This window comes from Ochotona curzoniae, unplaced genomic scaffold (assembly GCF_017591425.1).
Source record: "Ochotona curzoniae isolate NIBS_2020 unplaced genomic scaffold, NIBS_Ocur_1.0 contig_2318, whole genome shotgun sequence".
Lineage (NCBI taxonomy): Eukaryota > Metazoa > Chordata > Mammalia > Lagomorpha > Ochotonidae > Ochotona > Ochotona curzoniae.
In genome coordinates, this window is record NW_024465419.1 from 15,572,186 (window position 1) to 15,592,131 (window position 19,946).

The window sequence follows — 19,946 nt, forward strand, 5'->3', positions numbered from 1 at the left end:
TGAGGAAACTTCTTTGAGTTGCCTTGCCTAAGCTGATGGTCTTCCTGAGGTCCTGTCTGCCCTGCTTCCAGTTTCAAGTGGTGACAACCAGAGACTGAGAAGGGTGCTGCTTTCTTGCTGCTTTTGGGCTGTCTTGAAATCATCAGTGGGATGGCCTAATACAACTTTAAAATTACTCACTTTTTTGAAGGAATATGAAAAATATTTAGGGCAAATGCCAGTAGGCTGGTCAGTAGGACTGCAGGTTCCCAGTGCAGTTCCTCAGCTCTGTTGCATGCTGTGCTGCTGTTCCGTCATCTTCAACCTTCCTGAGGGATACTGGAAAACCATCTGGTTGCTAGTCCTTGGTAGGATTGATAGGTGGTCACTTAATACTTTAAATGTTCCACCTTTTGAAGTCTCCATAGTTTGGTATGTGGAGTTACTATCGTTTGTACCTTCTCAGTAATTATTGGAAGAGAAGTGGCTATGTGTACCTTATATAGATATTCTTGGAGAGATGTATGGGGAGACCAGCCAAGAATGTGTACAAACCCCATGTTACACATTGAAGACTTTGGATGCATCGTTGTTTCTGTAATAGTTCATTTCCTCAGGTTTGAGATTACTCAGTGTAGGATTGATATTCAAATATAGCTGATCTGTCTCCTTTTCTCCCCGTGTTTTTAAAATGTTTCAGGAGTTTCTTAATTTGTCCTCTAGTTTTGCTTCCCGGCTGTTGAGCATAGTAGTTAGAATATTTGTTCTCGCAAGCCTATCTCTACCATATTATATCCCTGTCTGGAATCTGACATCAGTCCTCCTGCTTCTCAGTATGCTACTCTGGTTAGTCCTGGCTTACCATTCTCTGAATGTCCATTGCTTTCCACTTTGGTTTATCTTGACCTAGACTGTGCTTGGTGAAAGATACATGCACATATGATCAAAGCCATTCCAGCCCTTCTTTGCCCTGCTAATGGATCCTGGCTCTTGTTCCTTATTGATCCTGGTAGCTAGAAGTGCTGCCTTTCTCCTTTCTGCTTCTCTGTGACTTGGTAGTCACAGTTAGTCCTCACTCATGCTGCTTCATATTTAGTCATTTGTGTATTTTTGTCTCTCCAGTTAGATTTGAAGCAATGTGAAAGTGGTAAGTTTGTCTTGTGTAACCTTGACTCCTACCCAAGGCCTTGTGGCGACACGGTATGGGCCGAAGAACCCTGGGCTCTGAAGTGAAGACCCCATGTTTCTGTTCATAGCTCTGCTGTCAGCGGAACTGGCAACTGTGGATAAGGCACTTATCTGTGCCTCCATGTCTTCACTTACAAAATGAAGGGATTGACGAGGTCTTACCAAGGTGCCCTGATAGTTTTGGCACTTCTGGTTTTCTTTTATAGCAAAGTTCCTGACACAGAGCTGATGTTTGATAAATAGTTTATGAATAAATAATACAGGAGCTCATCCTCCTTGGTTAGTTTTGTTTACATTCTGTTTCCTGTTGGATCCCTTTTGTCCTATGGGAGAACACAGTGGCTGGCACGCAGTAGGAATGTCATCCCCGGCTTCTTCCTTTGTCCGTGGCCCTTGCAATCAGTTCCGTCGTCCACTTTCTTCTCGGTGTGTGATATATGGCTGTTTACAGACTGTTTCTCACTACTTATCTCCACCATTTTTGTCACACTGACAAGCGCACTGCACGTAGTCTGCTTAAAACCCTACGTAATTTAGTTGATTTACGCATGAAGCAAAATCTTAATCTGCTTTATCCTTAAATCGTAAATAAGTAGAATCCATTTGTTCTATATTGTATGAATAACTTAATGGTAATCTATGCAGCCAACTCTATGTATAGGTGGTAATTGTGTAACCTGGGATTTGGGTCTTTTTGCTGGAAATGGTTGAGTTTTCCTTTTCCCTCCCCAGAGTCGTGAAGAAGGTGGCCCAATACATGGCTGACGTATTAGAGGATAGTAAAGATAAAGTTCAGGAGAATCTGTTGGCCAATGGAGGTAAGCTTATATTTTCATAATTGATAATGAACCTTAATGAAGTAACTTTACTACAAAAACTGAGAAAGAATGTGAAAACAACCTATAAATAATGTTATTAAATACAACAGGAAGTCAATGAAATGCAATTATTATTACTGAAGTTGCTGCTAATTGCCAGTTATATCCTGTCCCCGGAGCACAATCTTTAAAATTTTTCTTCAAAGATGTGTTTTTTGAAAGGCACACATACACACAAACACACGCAGAGAGAGATCTTTTATCACTGATTCACTTCCTAAATGGCCACAATAGATTTGGCTGGGCCAAGCTGAACTGGAACTGAAACTGGAACTCCATTTTGGTCTCCCCAGGGCTACAGGGTCCAAACACATTGACCATCTTCTGCTGTTTTCCCTGGTGCATTCGCATTGGAAGTGGAGGAGTCAAAACTTGAACCGGGGCCCGGCGCAGTGGCGCAAGTGATTAAGGTCCTCACCTTGCACGCCCGGGATCCCATGTGGACACCGGTTCTGGTCCCAGCGGCCCTGCTTCCCATCCAGCTCCCTGCCTGTGGCCCGGGAAAGCAGTCGAGGACGGCCCAAAGCTTTGGGACCCTGCACCCGCGTGGGAGACCCAGAAGAGGCTCCTGGATTCGGATTGGCATGGCATCGGCCGTTGTGCTCACTTGGGGAGTGAATCATCGGACGGAAGATCTTCCTCTCTGTCTCTCCTCTCTGTATATCCGCCTTTCCGATAAAAGATAAAATGAATCTTTAAAAAAAAAAAAAAAGACTTGAACCATTGCTATGGTCACAGGTGGGATGCTATGGTCACAGGTGGCCTGTGCCACTGTGCCTCTTCCCAAAATATAGTCATGTGTAAGATAGCAGAATTCATAGAAATTTACTTTAACTTTTTCTGGGTCGTGTTTACCAACTCACATTTACAAATAAGTTTCGCAGTTATGTATCCCACCACTGTTCCTGTTCTATAATTGTTGTCCTCTTTACACGTTTCTGTATTTAGTGACATCCAAGTACTAAAATCTTAGAGTAGAAATTATTAATTAAAATTTTTTTTTATATTTTCCCCTCCATTCAAATTTGAATATGAATTTTCTTAGTGCTTATAAAGCAGTCTATTGACTTTGCTTCTGTGCCTAGAAACTAATACTTAGGTAGAGTTTGCTTTGTGTAGTAATGGCTTTATAATGTTGACCTCATTGTTGTCATTTACACTTGGATTTTTGGTTTACTTATGAAATGCCACTTTAGGATTTGCTTCATTCTAAATTAGGGCATCCATGTTTAGTGACTATAATAGGAAGTAACCATTTTGTTTTACTGCATGCTCTATTATAGACCATAATAAAGTTTCTGTATCTTAAATCCAGTGTTCTTCTAGTCTTGTTTCTTCTAGCGAATAGTAGATGCTTATTAGTCAGTTAAAAATGTAGGAATTTATTTTTGCTTTTTACTAATATGGGGAGTCTGAACTAATTGTTCACTCTCGCTGTTCATTTATCATTTGTGTTTTGGTATAGGATGGAAGGTGGATATGCTATTTTTCTGATGTCTTTATTGGCGTGCCAGAGATTTCATGATCTGGTATGGCCAGTGATCTATGGCAGATGTCAGTGAATGGCAGTCGGGGGGCATTGCATCTAAAATTGCTGTTGGAAATTTCATTGATAGTGTGAACGCATTGGAATATTGTCAGGAGAAACTGAAGAGAGAAAAGTAATTTGTAATGACTTGCTTTTGTCAGTAAGCATTACTGTATTTTGTTCTGATCTTAATCCCACTGGACTTGAGGGATAAGTGGTTTTGATCACTAAACTTAGTGTTAAGCATCTATTTGGCTGTCCCCCATTTTTTATTCCATCCATTTGAAAGGGAAAGGGTCTGTACTTTGAAGATTGCTGGACTGTACATTTGTGGACACAGTAATCACATGGGGGTAGATGTGCAATAGGCTAAGCTGTTTCTTGGAATATATTATATTCCAATATATAAATTGTATGTAAAATATATTTTAATGCTAAAATGTATGGAAAAAACAAATATTTTAATGCTTCTCTTTAGTGATTAATTTATTTTCTCATTTCAGTTGACTTGGTTACCTATATAACGAGGTTCCAATGGGATATGGCCAAATATCCAATCAAGCAGTCCCTGAAAAATATTTCTGAAATAATTGCCAAGGTAAGATGAAAAATTGAGATGGGACATATTACTTTATGGTGGCTTTGCCTATTTTATAACTTAGCTGTGAGATAGTTTGTAGGTTTTTGACAAGGGAAAATTTATGTGTCACAGATATAAATAGCAGTTATTCTTACTACAACTTTAGATGTTAAAACATATGTTTAGATGTTAAAAGATGTTTAAAAGTTTGGCACTTTTATCTGTAGATTTTCTTAGTGTAGTTTACTTGTTAGCATGGTTAACCTAAATACTACTTCAGTGATGTTTAAATGGTAAAGGAACTTTAAAATTCTGTAATATTTGGAGACTATGAAAAGGAAAATCCCTGAGGTTAAGGAACTGTGTCATGAAAAGTAAAGAATTAAAAATTCTGTAATATCTGTGCAAAATTTTCAGGGTAACTGAGGCCATGTAGCATGGGAGATTGGAATCGATTAAAAGTGTGTGAGTCATTCGGGTAGATAATCATGGCCATTTGTATCTGGTTATGTGCAGTACTTGCTCAGGCATTCAACTTGTATAGTTCTCTGATCCCTTCTGTTAGTGTTGAGCCAATGCCCCGAAAAATTCTCATTTGCATGTACCGCATGGTTTCATGTAGTGTTTAAGGAATAAATGACCCTGAAGCTGAGCCCAGAACGCTGTAAGTGCTGCACTCCTTTTTTATTGAGAAGTGCACAGGCCTGAAAGAGAATAGAAAGGTCTCAGCAGAAACTGCAAAGAGGTGATCGGACACTTTCAGTGTATATTGCAGACATTGTGTTTTGTACAGATCAAAGATTTCTGGCAACCCTGTGTCAGCCATTTATCCAACACTGTGTGTGTCTGCGTCTCATAGCATCTCACACTCTTCCATTGTTATGTCTGTTTTGGTGATTAGTGATCTTTGATGTTAACACTGTATTTTGGGGGTGCCACAAATCTTGCCCATTTCAGAAGGCTATTGATTTAATTTTCATAAATGTTGTAGGTATTCTCTTTTATCTGCTGGCTGTTCCTGCCTCCCTCCTCTTCCTCAGGCCATCCTAATCCCTGAGACACAAAAGTACTGAAACTAGGCCAGTTGGTAGCCCTGGAGTGATGGCAGGTGTGTGGCATACTGAGTTAAGCTGCCACTTGGGAGACCTGCATCCCATATCAGATTGCTGGTTTGAGTCCTGGCTACCACACTTCAGATCCAGATTCCTGCCATGCACCTAGGAAAGCAGCGGGTGATGGCTTGAGTACTTGGGTCCCTGCACGCACACAGGATGCAATTCTGGGCTCCTTGTTTCAGCCTGGCCCAACCCTGGCTGTTGCAGGTATTGGGATGTGAGCCAGTACCAGTGGATGGAATATTTCTCTCCCTGTCTTTCTCTCTCTTATTCTGCCTTACAAATAAATGAATAAATCTTAAAAAAAAAAAAAAGCCAGCATAACCCTAAGATGACTGGCACCTAAGTATTCAAGCTTGTGTGTTGCTGTAAGTCACAGCTAAAAGTGATGAAGCCTAATGAGGAAAACTTGTCAGAGGTGAGAAAGGCCCACGGCCAGGCTGTTTGGGCCAGTTTGGCAAGTTGTGAATGCAAAGGAAAAATTATTGAGGGAAATTAAAAATCCTGCTGCAATAAACATGCAGATGATAGAAAAAAATAGCCTTTTTGCTTATATGGGCAATGTTTAGTGACCTGGACAAAAGATCAGACAAAGTACAGCGTTCCCTTAAGCGAAAGCCTGATCCAGAGCGAAGCCCTGGCTCTCTTCATTCTGTGAGGGCAGAAGCAGGTGAGGAAGCTGCAGAGGAAATGTTTGCAATGAACTAATGCTGGAAGTGTGGTCTGAAGGGCTCACTGCATTGCTGCAGTCTCAGGACCAAGGCTTTGGTGGGTGAGCAGTCACTTTCCAGGGATGAGCTGAGAAAATGGTTTCTGGAGATGAAGCTGGGAACACTGCGGAAAGGGCCACAGAGGATTTCAACTGCATTCCCTAAATCCAGTTGAGAGCAGTGACAGGGTTTGGGAGGACGGACTCCAATTTTGAAGAAGTTCCACTGTGCGTGAAATGCTACCAAGCAGCACTGTGTGCTGCAGAGATAGGTCATGGGGGGAAGAGGCAGTACACATGGCAGTTGGAAAAGTCACCCCAGCCTGCAGCAAATGCTGCCCTGGTCAGCATGCAGCCATAGCATGTAGGCAAGACCCTCCACTAGCCAAAAGACAGCAGCTTGTTGAAGGCTTAGCAGTATTTTCAAGCAATACAATATTTTTTAAATAAGGTAGATGCTTTCTAAGACATACACTGCTTTGCATTTATTAGACTAAAGCATGGTGTCAACATAACTTTTATGTACTTTGGGAAATCAAAAAAATTCATGTAACTTATCCAGTTGTGACACTGACTTTATTATGGTGGTCTAGAACCAGCCTTGCTATTTCTCCAAGGTAGGCCTGGATAAATTGAAACATTCTCAGTGATCTCCCTGGCACTTACAAAGAAGTGTGTTTTAAATTATTAAACAGAATTTTACTGGTTTTAGTTACTTAAGTTGTATGATATGCTATAAATATAGTTAACTGCAAATGAATAGATTATCAGAGATTTTAGCTATATCTATAAAGAAAATGAGTAGTTTGCTAATAAAGTGGTGCTTTCATTGTGACTCAGCCTTATTTTCTCCTGTTCCTTATAAAGCATTTAGTCTCCTGCTTTCTGACACTAGTGTTGGATAAGGAGCTTAGAGAGTTCACGTGGCTTATCCTGCTGTGGCACAGCTGGTAATAATGGAGCCATGTTGAAACCACTTCTGCAAATAAGTTCCACTGCAATTTTAATTTGATTGAAATACATATTGTATAGTAATAGGAGTTTGTATCTAACTAATGGGGCTGGCACTGTGGCACAGTGAGGGAAGCAATGCCCGTGGCACTGGCATCCCATGTGAGCTCTGATTTGAGTGCCTGCTCCCCACTTCCCATCTGGCTCCCTGCTAATGTCCCTGGGAAAGTGGCAAAAGATGGCCCAAGTCCTTAAACCTTCGATACCATGTGGGAGAAGAAACTCCTGGCTCCTGACTTTGGCTTGGCCCAGCCCTGGTCATTGTGGCTGTTTGCAGGGAGCAATCCGTCAGATGGAAGTTCTTTCTCTCTCTTTCCTTCTCTTGCTGTAACTTTTTCAAATAAATACATAAATCCTTTAAATGTTTTACATGATTTAGTTCCTTTTAGAAATAAATCCTTCAGTCTTGTAAATTAAGTCTTTAAATTAGTAATTTTTTTAAAGATTTATTTTTATTATTTCTTTATTGGAAAGGCGGATATACAGAGAGGAGAGACAGAGAGGAAGATCTTCCGTCCGATGATTCACTCCCCAAGTGAGCGCAATGGCCGATGCTATGCCAATCCGAAGCCAGGAGCCTCTTCCGGGTCTCCCACGCGGGTGCAGGGTCCCAAAGCTTTGGGCCGTCTTCTACTGCTCTCCCGGGCCACAGGCAGGGAGCTGGATGGGAAGCGGGGCTGCTGGGATAGAACCGGCACCCATATGGGATCCCGGATGTTCAAGGCGAGGACCTTAACCACTTGCGCCACTGCACCAGGCCCATAAATTAGTAATTTTTAAACTCAGTGTCCCATATTCAGTTCACATGATTTGAGAAGTGATTTAGGGGCCTGTGCTATGATGCAGTGGTTTAAGCTGCTGCCTGCAATGCCTGCATCCCATTTCAGGGCACCAGTTCAGAGCTCTAGCTGCTCTGCTTCCAATCCAACCTTTCGCTGATGCCTTTGGGAAAGCAGTGGAGAATACTGTGAGTGTTTGGGCCCCTGCCACCCATGTAGGAGACCCAGAACTTGTTTCTGGCTCCTGGTTCTTGGGTTTGGTCCAGCCTAAACGTGGGCCAGAACTGGTATAACTGTGCCAACAGATGGAAGACCTCTTTCTCTGTCTCCTTATCTGTCACTCTGCCTTTCAAATAAATAAAAATAAATCTTTTAAAAATATAATATATTAATAAGTAAACTATGTGAACTAAAACTTTTTAGTAGAAGAGATTCATATGCGGATCATATTTTAATAAAGTAATTTTTTGTGTCCACTAAAATGGTGCTTGTAAAAATCATAGATTATTATTGTACTAGAAATTTAGTGGTGTTTTCTGTAGAAGTTGGAGTGCAGCTGTTTTCATTGCATTACTAGAGGGAGACTCGGGGCAGTTTTGCTCATGTTCTTTTTCTGTTTGGAAGGGAGTGACTCAGATTGATAATGACCTGAAATCGCGAGCATCAGCGTACAATAACCTGAAAGGAAATCTTCAGAATTTGGAGCGAAAGAATGCGTAAGCAAACCATAGCTATCTTAATATTGAAGTCTAGGAAAGCCCATTAGCATGCACTGAAAGAGATTTTGTTATGTTTTAGTAAGTTCTGTTTTATGCTGTTTTTATAATCAAGAGAGTACTTGCTTCATAGAGACAAGTTCGTTAGTATATATTTGGAGAATTCAGATTCATCTAAGCAAATGTGACTTAATTATGCTTGCTTCATAAGTCATGCTTATGTACTGGCTTCTGAATTATCCCTTTGTATGTTTTATATTTCAGTGAAAATTTGTCTAAAATAATTGTTTTAAATCAAGTCATAGTTTAATTGCTTAGGAGTAACATGCTGCTTAAAATAACTCTTTCAAAGAACTCTTTTATAATGTAATAATTGTTCTCTCAATTATCTGTTTTCTGAATTTGTATTTTTCACATGTTCTATTTTTGTCCAAATAGGGCACCCTTATTTTTTTTTGTTCTCCTTATAGTCTAACTGCTACACATATAACTTTAAAAGCATGGAACTGCTCACATTATGTAATCAAATTTCAGAGGCAAAATTGATTGGACATTGGCAGTGATATAAACAGGGCAAGATACTTTCATTTTGGGACGATTAGTACTGGAAGAGCAAATGAAAACTGGTTTTAGACTTGGTTCTTGGGTCAACTAACCAAAATTGTCTGGTATCAAATGATAACCCAAGAGAAGAGGGGAACCAAAGAGGCTGCTTAGGTGACATCTTACAGTTAGCGTGAAGTAGGCTGTAATTGTTATCTGTCACATAGCCCTTTCCTAGTTGGTATATATGTAATCAGGAGAGAACGTGAGTAGTAATGATTCCAGCAAACTCAAGGGTAGACATTAGAAGCAGATTTTGATTCATGTGGACATTTGTTTGGTTGCAGGGGTGGAATGTAAATGTCGACTTCATTTAAAGTCTTAACCCAGACTGTTCCCTCTCGGGCCTGTGTATGTAGTGCATGCAAGTATGAGTAAGTGCTGTTTCTCTGTGTGTTGCAGAAACATATTGTAAGCCTAATGATGTTGTTTTCTTATCCTCAGAGGAAGTTTGCTAACTAGAAGTCTAGCAGAAATTGTGAAGAAAGATGACTTTGTTCTTGATTCAGAATATCTCGTCACATTACTGGTCGTGGTTCCCAAGTATGTCTATTGCAACAAGTTTTACTTGCTAAAATACAAGAAAAATGTAGTGATATCTAATACTAAAATTCAAAGATTTTCACAAAACCCAAGTGTGGAAGGAATATAACCTTGTCATTCATTCTGTCAAAACATTTACTCATATGGAACATTCAGTAAAATTCAGTTCTTTACTTGATAATGAGACATGAATTATAAGTTGAGTTTCTAAATCAAATTTAGCAGCTTGGTAGAGTTGGCTTAATAAAAAAGTGAATAATGTTAGATCATTAGACTGTTTAAAATACAGATTTATAGTTTTTTAAAATAGGGAGGTCTTTGGATTTGCATTTTTGGAAAATCTTTATGACAGCTTAGGATGTGTTAAATTTTAAGAAGCAAATAATGGATTAGACTGGGGTTAACTTTTTTTTTTTCTGAAAATGGTCACCTTGCATTTTGGGACTGTTTAAGCTCTGTCACAACTCTCAATTCTTGTATGTCAACTGAAGCAGGTACAGATAATAAGAAACATGTTTTAAAACACCTTTATTTACAAAAACAGGCTGTGGGCGCAGATTGCTGACCTGTGGGTTAGCTCTTTTAAATTTCCTTTAAAATTTAATTTTCTGTCTGATGAAGTTTGACTATAGTTAATTGTGATAAGAGAATATGTGTATGCGGATTAGTGGAAAAATGGAATTACATGGTAAGTTTATATTGAGGCAAAAGAAAATTAGAAATTCGTACATAGTTTTTCATTATGAACACTTCCTGTGACCTTGTTGAAAGCCCCTCATATGGATTTCAAAATTTTCATACAAAATTAAACTTTATCCTTTAATTACATTTTCTATGAACTTTCTTTCAAAAGATATATTTATTATTATTTGACAGGCAGATAAGGTAGATTTACAGAGAGGAGACATAGAGAGAGAGAGATCTTCCATTTGTGGCTTCATGCCCCAGATGGCTGAAATGGCTAGAGCTGAGCCAATCCGAAGTCAGGATTTAGGAGCTTAATTCTGGGTCTTATACATCAGTATTGGGGTCCAGGAACTTGAGCCATCCTCTGCTGCTTTTCCAGTCCGTAAGCAGGGAGCTGGATCAGATGTGGAGCAGCCAGGATATGAACTGGCTCCCATTTGGGATGCTGACACTGCAAATGGAAATTAGCTGGCTATACCATTACACTGGCCCCTGTACAAACTTTTGAAATACTCTTGTACTATGTAGGAAAAAAATTTTTTTCCACATTAAAGATTTTTTTTTCATTGAGCATTTATTTAAGAATTGAGTTTAAAACCAGAAAGTTTTTTTTCTATACTGTATAATTGAAACAAAATACCCAAAACATCTCACCTAGTTAATTTTCCTTTATCATGGTCTACAGACAACTAGTTCCTTTTTTCCTCTGTTGTTTATTCAAAAAAGTGAGTAAGAGCACTTCCACCTACTGATGCATTCTCCAAATGCCCTTAACAGCTGAGGCAGCCAGGAACTCGTGCAGAACTCGAGCCTGGGCAGCAGGACCCCAGCTACTGTCACTGCTGTCTTCCAGTTTCTATCAACAAGAAGCTGGTTTCAGCAACTGGAGTTGAGGATAAAACCCAGACTCACTGAAGTGAGAGGCATCTTAACTGATAGTTTAGCTAGTAGACCAAGTGTCTGCAGCCGTTATTCTTTCAAACATGGAGCAGTCAGTTGGTCTGGTGATTAAGGGGCTATTCGGATGCTGCCTCTCATATTGGAGTGCCCAGGTTCTGAACCAGAGTCCAACTTCTTGCCACCACAGACTTTGGTAACAGTAATGGTTGAAGCAGTTGGGTTGCTGACAGCCAGATGGGAGGCCCAGATTGAGCTCTTGGCTTCTGCTTGTCCAGTCCCAGCTATTGCAGGAATTTGAAGAGTGAACTAGCAGATGGGATAGGGAGATGTATACACTCTGCCTCTCAGATAAGTAAAAGACACAGACAGACTGGCTAGAAATATAGGAGTAAAGTCCTTTACCGTGAAATGGACACATCTCAGACACAGTTGTCTCCTTTCACCCCTCAGAGCTGGTGGCCTCTAGAGAAGGTTGTTACACAATGTTCTGTGGCAACAATTTACTGTTACTTCATTTACTCATATCTTGCTGGTGCTTTTTGCTTTCTGTAAATACAGTTTTAGTCAACCCTTCATAATGGGCACTGAATAGAAATTATAGTAATTTCAGTGGTACTTTCTTAAAAAAAAAAAAAAGATGCTATTATATACCAGCCACATAGTTTGAAAATAATTTAGAGTCTCTGCTGTACTTTACTTCCTTTCTGAACTTCTAGGATGTGTCTCCTTAGCAATAGTTACAGGAAATACCAAACTGGTGATATGTATTTCTGCTGCACTCATTAGGTTTGAAACTCATTCTTAGTGGGTTAGTTGCATTTTTTTTAAATTATATGAACCTGGGGGGTACTTATGGTACCCAATGTCCTAGCTTACGTATTTTTTTCTCTTCCTGGTTATGACAGGACTAAGACATGTTTTTCTTTTCCAATGCTTACCATACTCTTTCTGCAGGTTAAACCACAACGATTGGATTAAGCAGTATGAAACACTAGCCGAAATGGTAGTTCCAAGGTCTAGCAAGTAAGTAGTGATCTTTGTAAAATCATTTATTTCCTAGAATCCCATAGTTTGGGTGTTGGATTAGGAACTGTAGTTGCTGTCTTTCCTTTGTGATCAATTTGCAGTTTTAGAACCATTACTTTCAGCTTTAAAGTGAGTTTTATGAACTCTAGTCATCATTTTAGATCTGGAAAGAACTTGGCCCAGTGTGTTTGGCCCATTTATGTTTTTAGACATACAGTGGAGACCGGCAAGGTGAGAGAGTTTGCCCAGAATCTCACATCTCACAGTGGCAGGATCAGAACTAGAACCTGCATCTCTGATGTGGTGCTTTCTCTTCTACTTTGTGACTCCTTGTTTAACTATGTGAAGGGAGCAGGCCAGAATGGCTCCTGGTATACCCAGTTGATCTCCAGTGGATGATGTCACTTGGAGCAGATTTTGCCTAGCCTATATGTTCCTTAATGAACAAAAGCACTTTTTATTAAAAACTTCTTTCGTGGATTTAACATACATTTGTCTAATTTTATAACAATGTGAAACAGTTGGAGGTTAAGATAAGGAAGTGAGAATGCATAATTGCATAACTATGGCAAAGATAGGGCTGGACTCTAATCTTCTAACTCTAGATTCTGTACACTTTTAGTACTGTTCTGTGTCGTTTTGAACATGATTTCATGTCTTGTATGCTGTCGTTACCACATGAGACATTCTTTGCAAAAATATCAAATGCAGCATACTTGTCCTGCTCTGGCTGGTCCTGTTTTGTGTATGTATCAGGACAAGGCAGCCTTGTGGGACAAAGGCACAGGAGAGAGGAGAGAGGTGGGATTAGTAAAGCCAGGCCCATGAAGTGATTTCATTTGTCATGTAAGAGGCAGCTTAGAATAATGGAAGGAGTCCTGGTCCCGGGGATCTGAGTCCTGTTGGCTGGTTCTGCCACCAGTCTGCAGTGTGACCTGGGTTAACTCTGATTGTCTTTGTGAAATGAGTGTATCAACTTTCCCTGCATGTGTTTCCAAGTTTAACGTTAGGCTTGATGGAGTAAACAATAAACCAGGTCATATTATTAGAGTTTCATAAATATTCATCGTTAAGAATTAAAGTAGAAATCTGTCCATCATGAAATTGTTTTTCCCATTTGGGGGTACCTTCCTTTGAGATCAGCTCCAAACATGGTAAGCTGCAGACTGTGGGTGCATCCTGAGAGATCACACCTTCTTACCTGTAGAACACTGGAGGCTTGATTTTGTGTCTGACAGGGGGACCACCACACAGTATCCCCCAAAAGTGGGCAGAGCCCATACCAGATGGCCAGGCTGGTTCAGTTGGCCCAGATGTACTGTGATAGAAGGACTTAAAAGTATCACTGTGGAGACTTTGATCTGTGGAGACTCACACAGTAGTTTAAGGGGAAAACACCAGGCAGGAAATTGAATACAAAGCAGTGCTTGTCTTCTGAATGGCCTGTATGTTCATACTGACTGCCTCGGTTCCTAGCCCTACCTCACTCTATGAAAACATCTGTACATTTGAAGTCAAAACCCAAGCTGTTTAAAATGAGTCAAAGAAAGCAGTAGCAACCCAGCCAGCACCATAAAGAGATAAGTAGTTTATGTAGGACAACTATGCTTTGCTGAGTTAACCTGGAACGGCCCATTGTTTTTTTCGTTAGTTAGTTTGTTTGTTTTTTAAAGATTTATTTTTATTATTTCTTTATTGGAAAGGCAGATATACAGAGAGGAGAGACAGAGAGGAAGATCTTCCGTCCGATGATTCACTCCCCAAGTGAGCGCAACGGCCGGTGCTATGCCGATCCGAATCCAGGAGCCTCTTCTGGGTCTCCCACGCGGGTGCAGGGTCCCAAAGCTTTGGGCCGTCCTCGACTGCTTTCCCGGGCCACAGGCAGGGAGCTGGAAGGGAAGCAGGGCCGCTGGGATTAGAACCGGTGCCCATATGGGATCCCGGGCGTGCAAGGTGAGGACCTTTAGCCACTATGCCACCGCGCCGGGCCCGGAACGGCCCATTGTTAAGGGAAGGCCCCTACCATCATCCCTTGGTGTTATTCCTTTACCCCAGGATCACCTGTCTGTGTCTAGAGGATAAAATGCAGTTAACAGGTAAATTTGTTTTGGTGCAGTTTTGACACCCGTGCGTAGTGTTGCCATAAGATGCGGTTTCCAGGAGCTTTGTGGAAGATCCCTTGCTTGCATGGATTTCAGTTTTCTTTGTATCAAAAACTTCGAACTACATTTTCTGTGAACTCTGAAGTACTCTCATGTGTGCACACAGAACTGTGGGTTATTTTTGAAATCCAAAAGGCCACGGTATACATGAACTTTATAGTTTTCCTCTTTCCAAGCCATTGGCACTGCAGATGTACCTGATGGTTAGGCTCTCTGGGCACTTGTCTCTGGAAAGGACTTTGTGGTGCTGTCCCTGAAGCAGTGTCTGAATAGATGTCCCCACCTCCCTGGGCTCTGCCGGAGCCTGCGGTGGATCCCGAGATGCACAGCGATGCAGATGTCATTCAGAGGCTGGTTAGAGGCAGCCTGTTTGTCAGTGTACAATGACAAGTTGGTGGCAGTGCAAGCCAGGCTTCTGTGGGGCCTACAAGAATGGAGTGAGGAGTCCAGAATTAGTTAGACTTGGGGAAAAAAACAATGCTTAGCAAGGTGACACCAGAAACAGAGAAGACTGAAACTGATATAATTCTTAGAGTTGGATTCTTGTCTTTGAGTTAGTGTTAGTTTTGTGATTTAGTAAGAAGGACATCTAATAAGAGGTGTGAAGCCATCAGAGTCAGAAAGCATCATGACAAGCCCTCAGGGTCCTCAGGGTTTGAGGCAGTAGAGATGAACAGCACTGAACTGGTTGGAACAGGGCTGTCACCCCTCTGGCCCCTCTTCCTCCCACGTCAGTGTGAAAGCAGTCAGTACAAAGCTGGCAGTGACTGGTTCTTTTTCTCCACAGTGTTCTGTCAGAGGACCAGGACAGCTACCTTTGTAATGTCACCTTGTTTCGGAAGGCAGTTGACGACTTCAGACACAAAGCCAGGGAAAACAAGTAAGGCTACTGTTGGTGTTATTATTGTTTAATTTGTTAGGTCAGCTGTTTACAGTATGAATAATATTGTGGGTTTTCCCCCCCAATTTAGATTCATTGTTCGTGACTTTCAGTATAATGAAGAGGAGATGAAGGCAGATAAAGAAGAAATGAACCGGCTTTCTACTGACAAGAAAAAGCAATTTGTAAGATATATGTTCAAGATGTATTTTCTTATTCTGAAAGGGTTAAAGAGAGAGACAGAGACCTCCCATCTCCTGGTTCACTCCCTGATGGCCACAATGCCTGGGGTTGATTCAGGACAAATCCAGGAGCCAGAAGCTTAATCCATTGCTCTGCTGTGGGTGCAGGGACTTGGCCATCTTCCACTTCTTTGCCAGGCCATTGGCAGTGAGCTGGACTGGAAGTGAATCAGCCAAGACCCAAACCAGTGTCGAAGCTGGTTGCTCTGCCTGCTACGTCACATTGCCAACTGTGTATGTGTTTTTAGTATTCAAACTTACCGGTGTTTAGCAGAAGAAAAGGTAGTATTTCTTTGCTTTGATTTTTGCCTTGATTTAAAAGAAAACTTTTTTGAACTTCTTTTTTTAAGACATCTCAATCATTTTTTTCTTTTGAATGATCACAATGAATTTTTTCTAATCAGGCTTAGATCTATGAACAGTTATCTTACACCTAAAAATATATTAACTCTGCCCCAGACCATACCGTCTTTTGTTTGGAAGCAGAGATGCATGTTGCATTGTTTTCACTTCTAGATATGGTAGTCTTTATTACTCCACCATTATACCTTTCAATTTGCATGATAGATTCCATATATTAGAGAAAATATATGCTATTTCTCTTTTTATGATTGACTTATTTCACTGAGCATGATGGTCTCTAGTTGGGACCATCAAGTTGCAAATTGTATAATTTCATTCTTTTTAATGGCTGAATAATACTCCATGGAGTAGACGTACCACAATTTCTTTAACCACTCCTCTGGATGGGCATCTGGGTTGTTTCTATGTCTTTGCTATTGTAGATTGTGCCCCTGTAAATATAGGATTACAGATCCCTTTCTCACATGTAGTTAAATTTCTTTTGGAAATCCCTAGGAATGGGATGGCTGGGTCAATGCAGTTCTATTTTAAAGATTTATTTATTTGAGAGGCAGAGTTACAGGGAGAGAAAGACAGAAAGATCTTGCATCCATGGTTCACTCCTCAAATGGCTACAACATCCAGGTCTGTGCCAGTTTGAAACTAGGAGCCTGGAGCTCCTTCTGGGTATCCTACATGTGATGAGGGGACCCAAACACTTGGGCCAGCTTCTGCTCCTTTACCAAGCACATTAGCAGGCTGTTGAACCTGTGCGTGTTTGGGATGCCAGCATCGCAAGTGGTAGCTTAAACTGCTGTGGCACAGAGCTGGCCCATTTCAATTCATCTTAGTGTGTATTGAGGTTACTGAGTAGTAGATAACCCTTTATTATTATTAATTTATTTATATTTGAAAGGCACAGTCAAGGAGAGAGAGACACCTTCCATCTATCAATTCATTCCTCAAATGGCCACAACAGCTGGGACTGGGCTGGTCCTAAATCAGGAACCAGGAGCTTCTGGGTGTCCCATGTGGGTATAGCGGCCCAAGTACTTTGGCTCATTCTCTGCTGCCTTCTTAGATCAAAAGCAGGAAGCTGAGTTGGAAGGGAATCAACCAGGATTCAAGCTGGTACCCATATGGTATGCCAGCACTGTGGGTGGAGGATTAATGTGCCACACCACAGTGCAGGCCCCAGTGGATAACTCTTTAATCCAATTTAGAAAGTTTCCAAGATAATGCAAATAATACTGGTAATATTTTTAAAGTGAATTCTGTGACTTAGTTCTAAATTCCTTATAGATAGTGACTCTTAGAATATTTGGTTTATCTAATTGTCATTTTCAAGACCAAATTTGAGTTACTTCTTTGTCTTCTTGCAGGGACCACTTGTGCGGTGGCTGAAAGTGAATTTCAGTGAAGCATTTATTGCGTGGATTCATGTGAAAGCACTAAGGGTTTTTGTCGAGTCTGTTTTGAGGTAAAGAAAGTTAATGGAGCAGCTTAGAACTGCAGCGTTATTAGATCTCTGCACCCTGGACCTTTTGGCTGCTAGCACAGGCTGCCAGCAGGAGGCTGACTTGGAAAAGCCGAAGGGTCAGTCTGAGGGAGAGAGCACTAAGGCCATGGCTTGGGACATGCGTCTCGATCTTGTCATTTGATGCCAGCCTAGAAGGATCTAGGCCACTGTGGTCACTTGCTCTTTTCTAATGTAGTTAAGTAAGTTACAGGTGGGGTGCACAGTGTTGGCCAGTGTTTGTTCAAAAGGAAGATATTTTGTTGGTGTTGGTGGTATAGTGGTGAGCATAGCTGCTTTCTAAAAGGAAGATATTTCAATATAGTTTACTCATGTACACAGTGTATGGTTGATTTACTAAAATCATTTCATAGTAGCCTGAAAAATTCCAGGACTGCAAAAATCTGTCATCTTGGGATCCTCTGTACATTCTGCTCATCCCAGGAAAGGGTCTAAAAATGCTCTCTTCAAATTTTCAGAGTGCCTGTGGGGTGATCTCACAGTGATTATTATCATAAAAGTATGATAAATATTATTCCTGGAGGTAGTCACGTAGAGTATTTGAAGTAATTCCTAGCACTTGGCTCAACTGAAAGACAAATTTGTAGTGGGCAGTGAGGACCAGAGGAGGTTCGTTTCTCTGAGTGTGTCGGTCAGTGTTTCTGTACACACGGTGGTAGGGCTTGTAAAGGGAACATTAAAATGAGACACTCTTCATTAACTATGATTAAAGAGCAGCAGGCGAATATTAGTGTTGCCTACTGTGTGTCTGCTTCCTTGTAAGGTATGGCTTGCCAGTGAACTTCCAGGCAATGCTCCTGCAGCCCAATAAGAAGACGATGAAGAAACTACGGGAAGTCCTGCACGAGCTGTACAAACATCTGGACAGTAGTGCAGCAGCAATCATTGATGTGAGTACTGATTGGCTCTCCGGGCAGTGGACATTGGAGTGGGATATATATTGTATATATCATACTACTTAGCCATTTTTTATTTAAATTAGTATTTTAAGGTTCCTATTTAACTGTTAGGAAAATGAAGCAACGAATTAACATTGTCTGCCCATGGGCACTAGTTGCTTACAAAAATTAAAAGTTGCAAAGCAAGCACCTAATTTAAATTCTCTTTAGTGACATTAATGGAATCTGGATGGGCATTTTAAGGGGAACTCTCATTTTTCTAAAGAGGTATGACATGCAAAGTAAAATATGGCGTGAGCAGAATGTGTGTAGTTTTTATTGCTGCTATAAATTATTTCAGCTGTCTTACTGATTTTATTCCTTTCCAACATGGTAATATCACATGTGACTGTCAGAACCATAGACAGATAGTTCTTGACAAAAGAACATGCAGGAAATGACTTGCTACATTTTCATGAGTTTGCAGACTATATAATGAGGTATAATTTTATGATACATACTTTCCTACCAAATTATTATAATATGTATGTGAGGGTATTGCAGCAAGTTCATGAAAATGGAATTTAAAGCTATGTTTATTTTGGCACAAAAGAATTTTGAAATTCATGGATAAGAGTAAGGATCTTCAGAAACTTCATGGAAATGCGTATTATGGAAAAATCATGCATGGTGGGGCCAGTGTTGTGGTAGAGTGGGTAAAGCTGCCGCCTGTGAGGCTGGCATCTCATACGTGGCGCCAGTTCATGACCCAGCTGCCTGTTGATGCACCTGGGGAAAGCAGTGGAAGATGGCCCAAGTGTTTGGCTTCCTATGCCCTTCATGGTTCATCCTTAGCTAGTGTGGCCACCTGGGGAGTGAACCAGCAGATGGAAGATTTTTTTTTTTTCTCCTTCTTTCTCTGTCTTTCCTCTCTATCTCTCCTGACTCTTTTCTTTCATTTAAATGAATTTTTAAAATATTTAGACTTTAAGGAATCATGCATGGTGGGCTGGGTACCATGGCATAATAGACTAAGCTTTTGCCTATGGTGTTGGCATCCCATATGGGTGCTGATTTGAGTCCTGGCTGTTCCACTTCTCATCTAGCTCCCTTCTTATAGCCTGGTAAGCCAGCAAAAGATGGCTCAAGTACTTAGGGCACTGTGCCCTTGAGGGAGACTGGGAGGAAGCTCCTGGCTTCATGCCCTAAGATCGGTTCAGAATTGACTGTTTTGGCCATTCAGGAACTGAACCAGTAGTTGAAAGATCTCTCTCTTTCTGTTTGTAACTCTGCTTTGCAAATGAAAAGCTAAAAGAAAAAAAAAATTTGTAAATATTTATTTATATGTGTTTGAAAGGCAGATTTATAAAGAGAAGGACAGAAAGATCTTCCATTCACTGGTTCACTCTCTAAATAGTGAGTGAACCAGCTCCATGGCCGGAGCTGAGCTGATCCAAAACCAGGAGCCAGGAGCTGCTTCTGGGTCTCCCATGCAGGTTCAGGGTCCCATCCTCTGTTGATTTCCCAGGCCACAGGCAGGGAACTAGATGGGAAGTGGAATAGCTGGGACTAGAACTGGCACCAATATAAGATTCTCATACTTGACAGGTGGAGGATCGGCCAATTAAAGCATTGTTGTCACCCTTCTCCCCCAAAAATCTCT

General features: G+C 40.9%; 1 protein-coding gene across 1 annotated transcript in view; it reads left to right on the forward strand.

The window, feature by feature from the left end:
• Positions 1 to 19,946, forward strand: part of ATP6V1C1 (ATPase H+ transporting V1 subunit C1) — a 42,792-nt gene that overhangs the window by 21,239 nt on the left and 1,607 nt on the right. Inside the window, exons 4-12 of the mRNA XM_040972677.1 lie at positions 1,900 to 1,985; positions 4,077 to 4,171; positions 8,392 to 8,483; positions 9,531 to 9,629; positions 12,171 to 12,239; positions 15,192 to 15,284; positions 15,376 to 15,469; positions 17,251 to 17,348; positions 18,169 to 18,295. Of these exons, the coding sequence (XP_040828611.1) occupies positions 1,900 to 1,985; positions 4,077 to 4,171; positions 8,392 to 8,483; positions 9,531 to 9,629; positions 12,171 to 12,239; positions 15,192 to 15,284; positions 15,376 to 15,469; positions 17,251 to 17,348; positions 18,169 to 18,295 (853 nt within the window). The remainder of the gene's footprint in view (positions 1 to 1,899; positions 1,986 to 4,076; positions 4,172 to 8,391; positions 8,484 to 9,530; positions 9,630 to 12,170; positions 12,240 to 15,191; positions 15,285 to 15,375; positions 15,470 to 17,250; positions 17,349 to 18,168; positions 18,296 to 19,946) is intronic.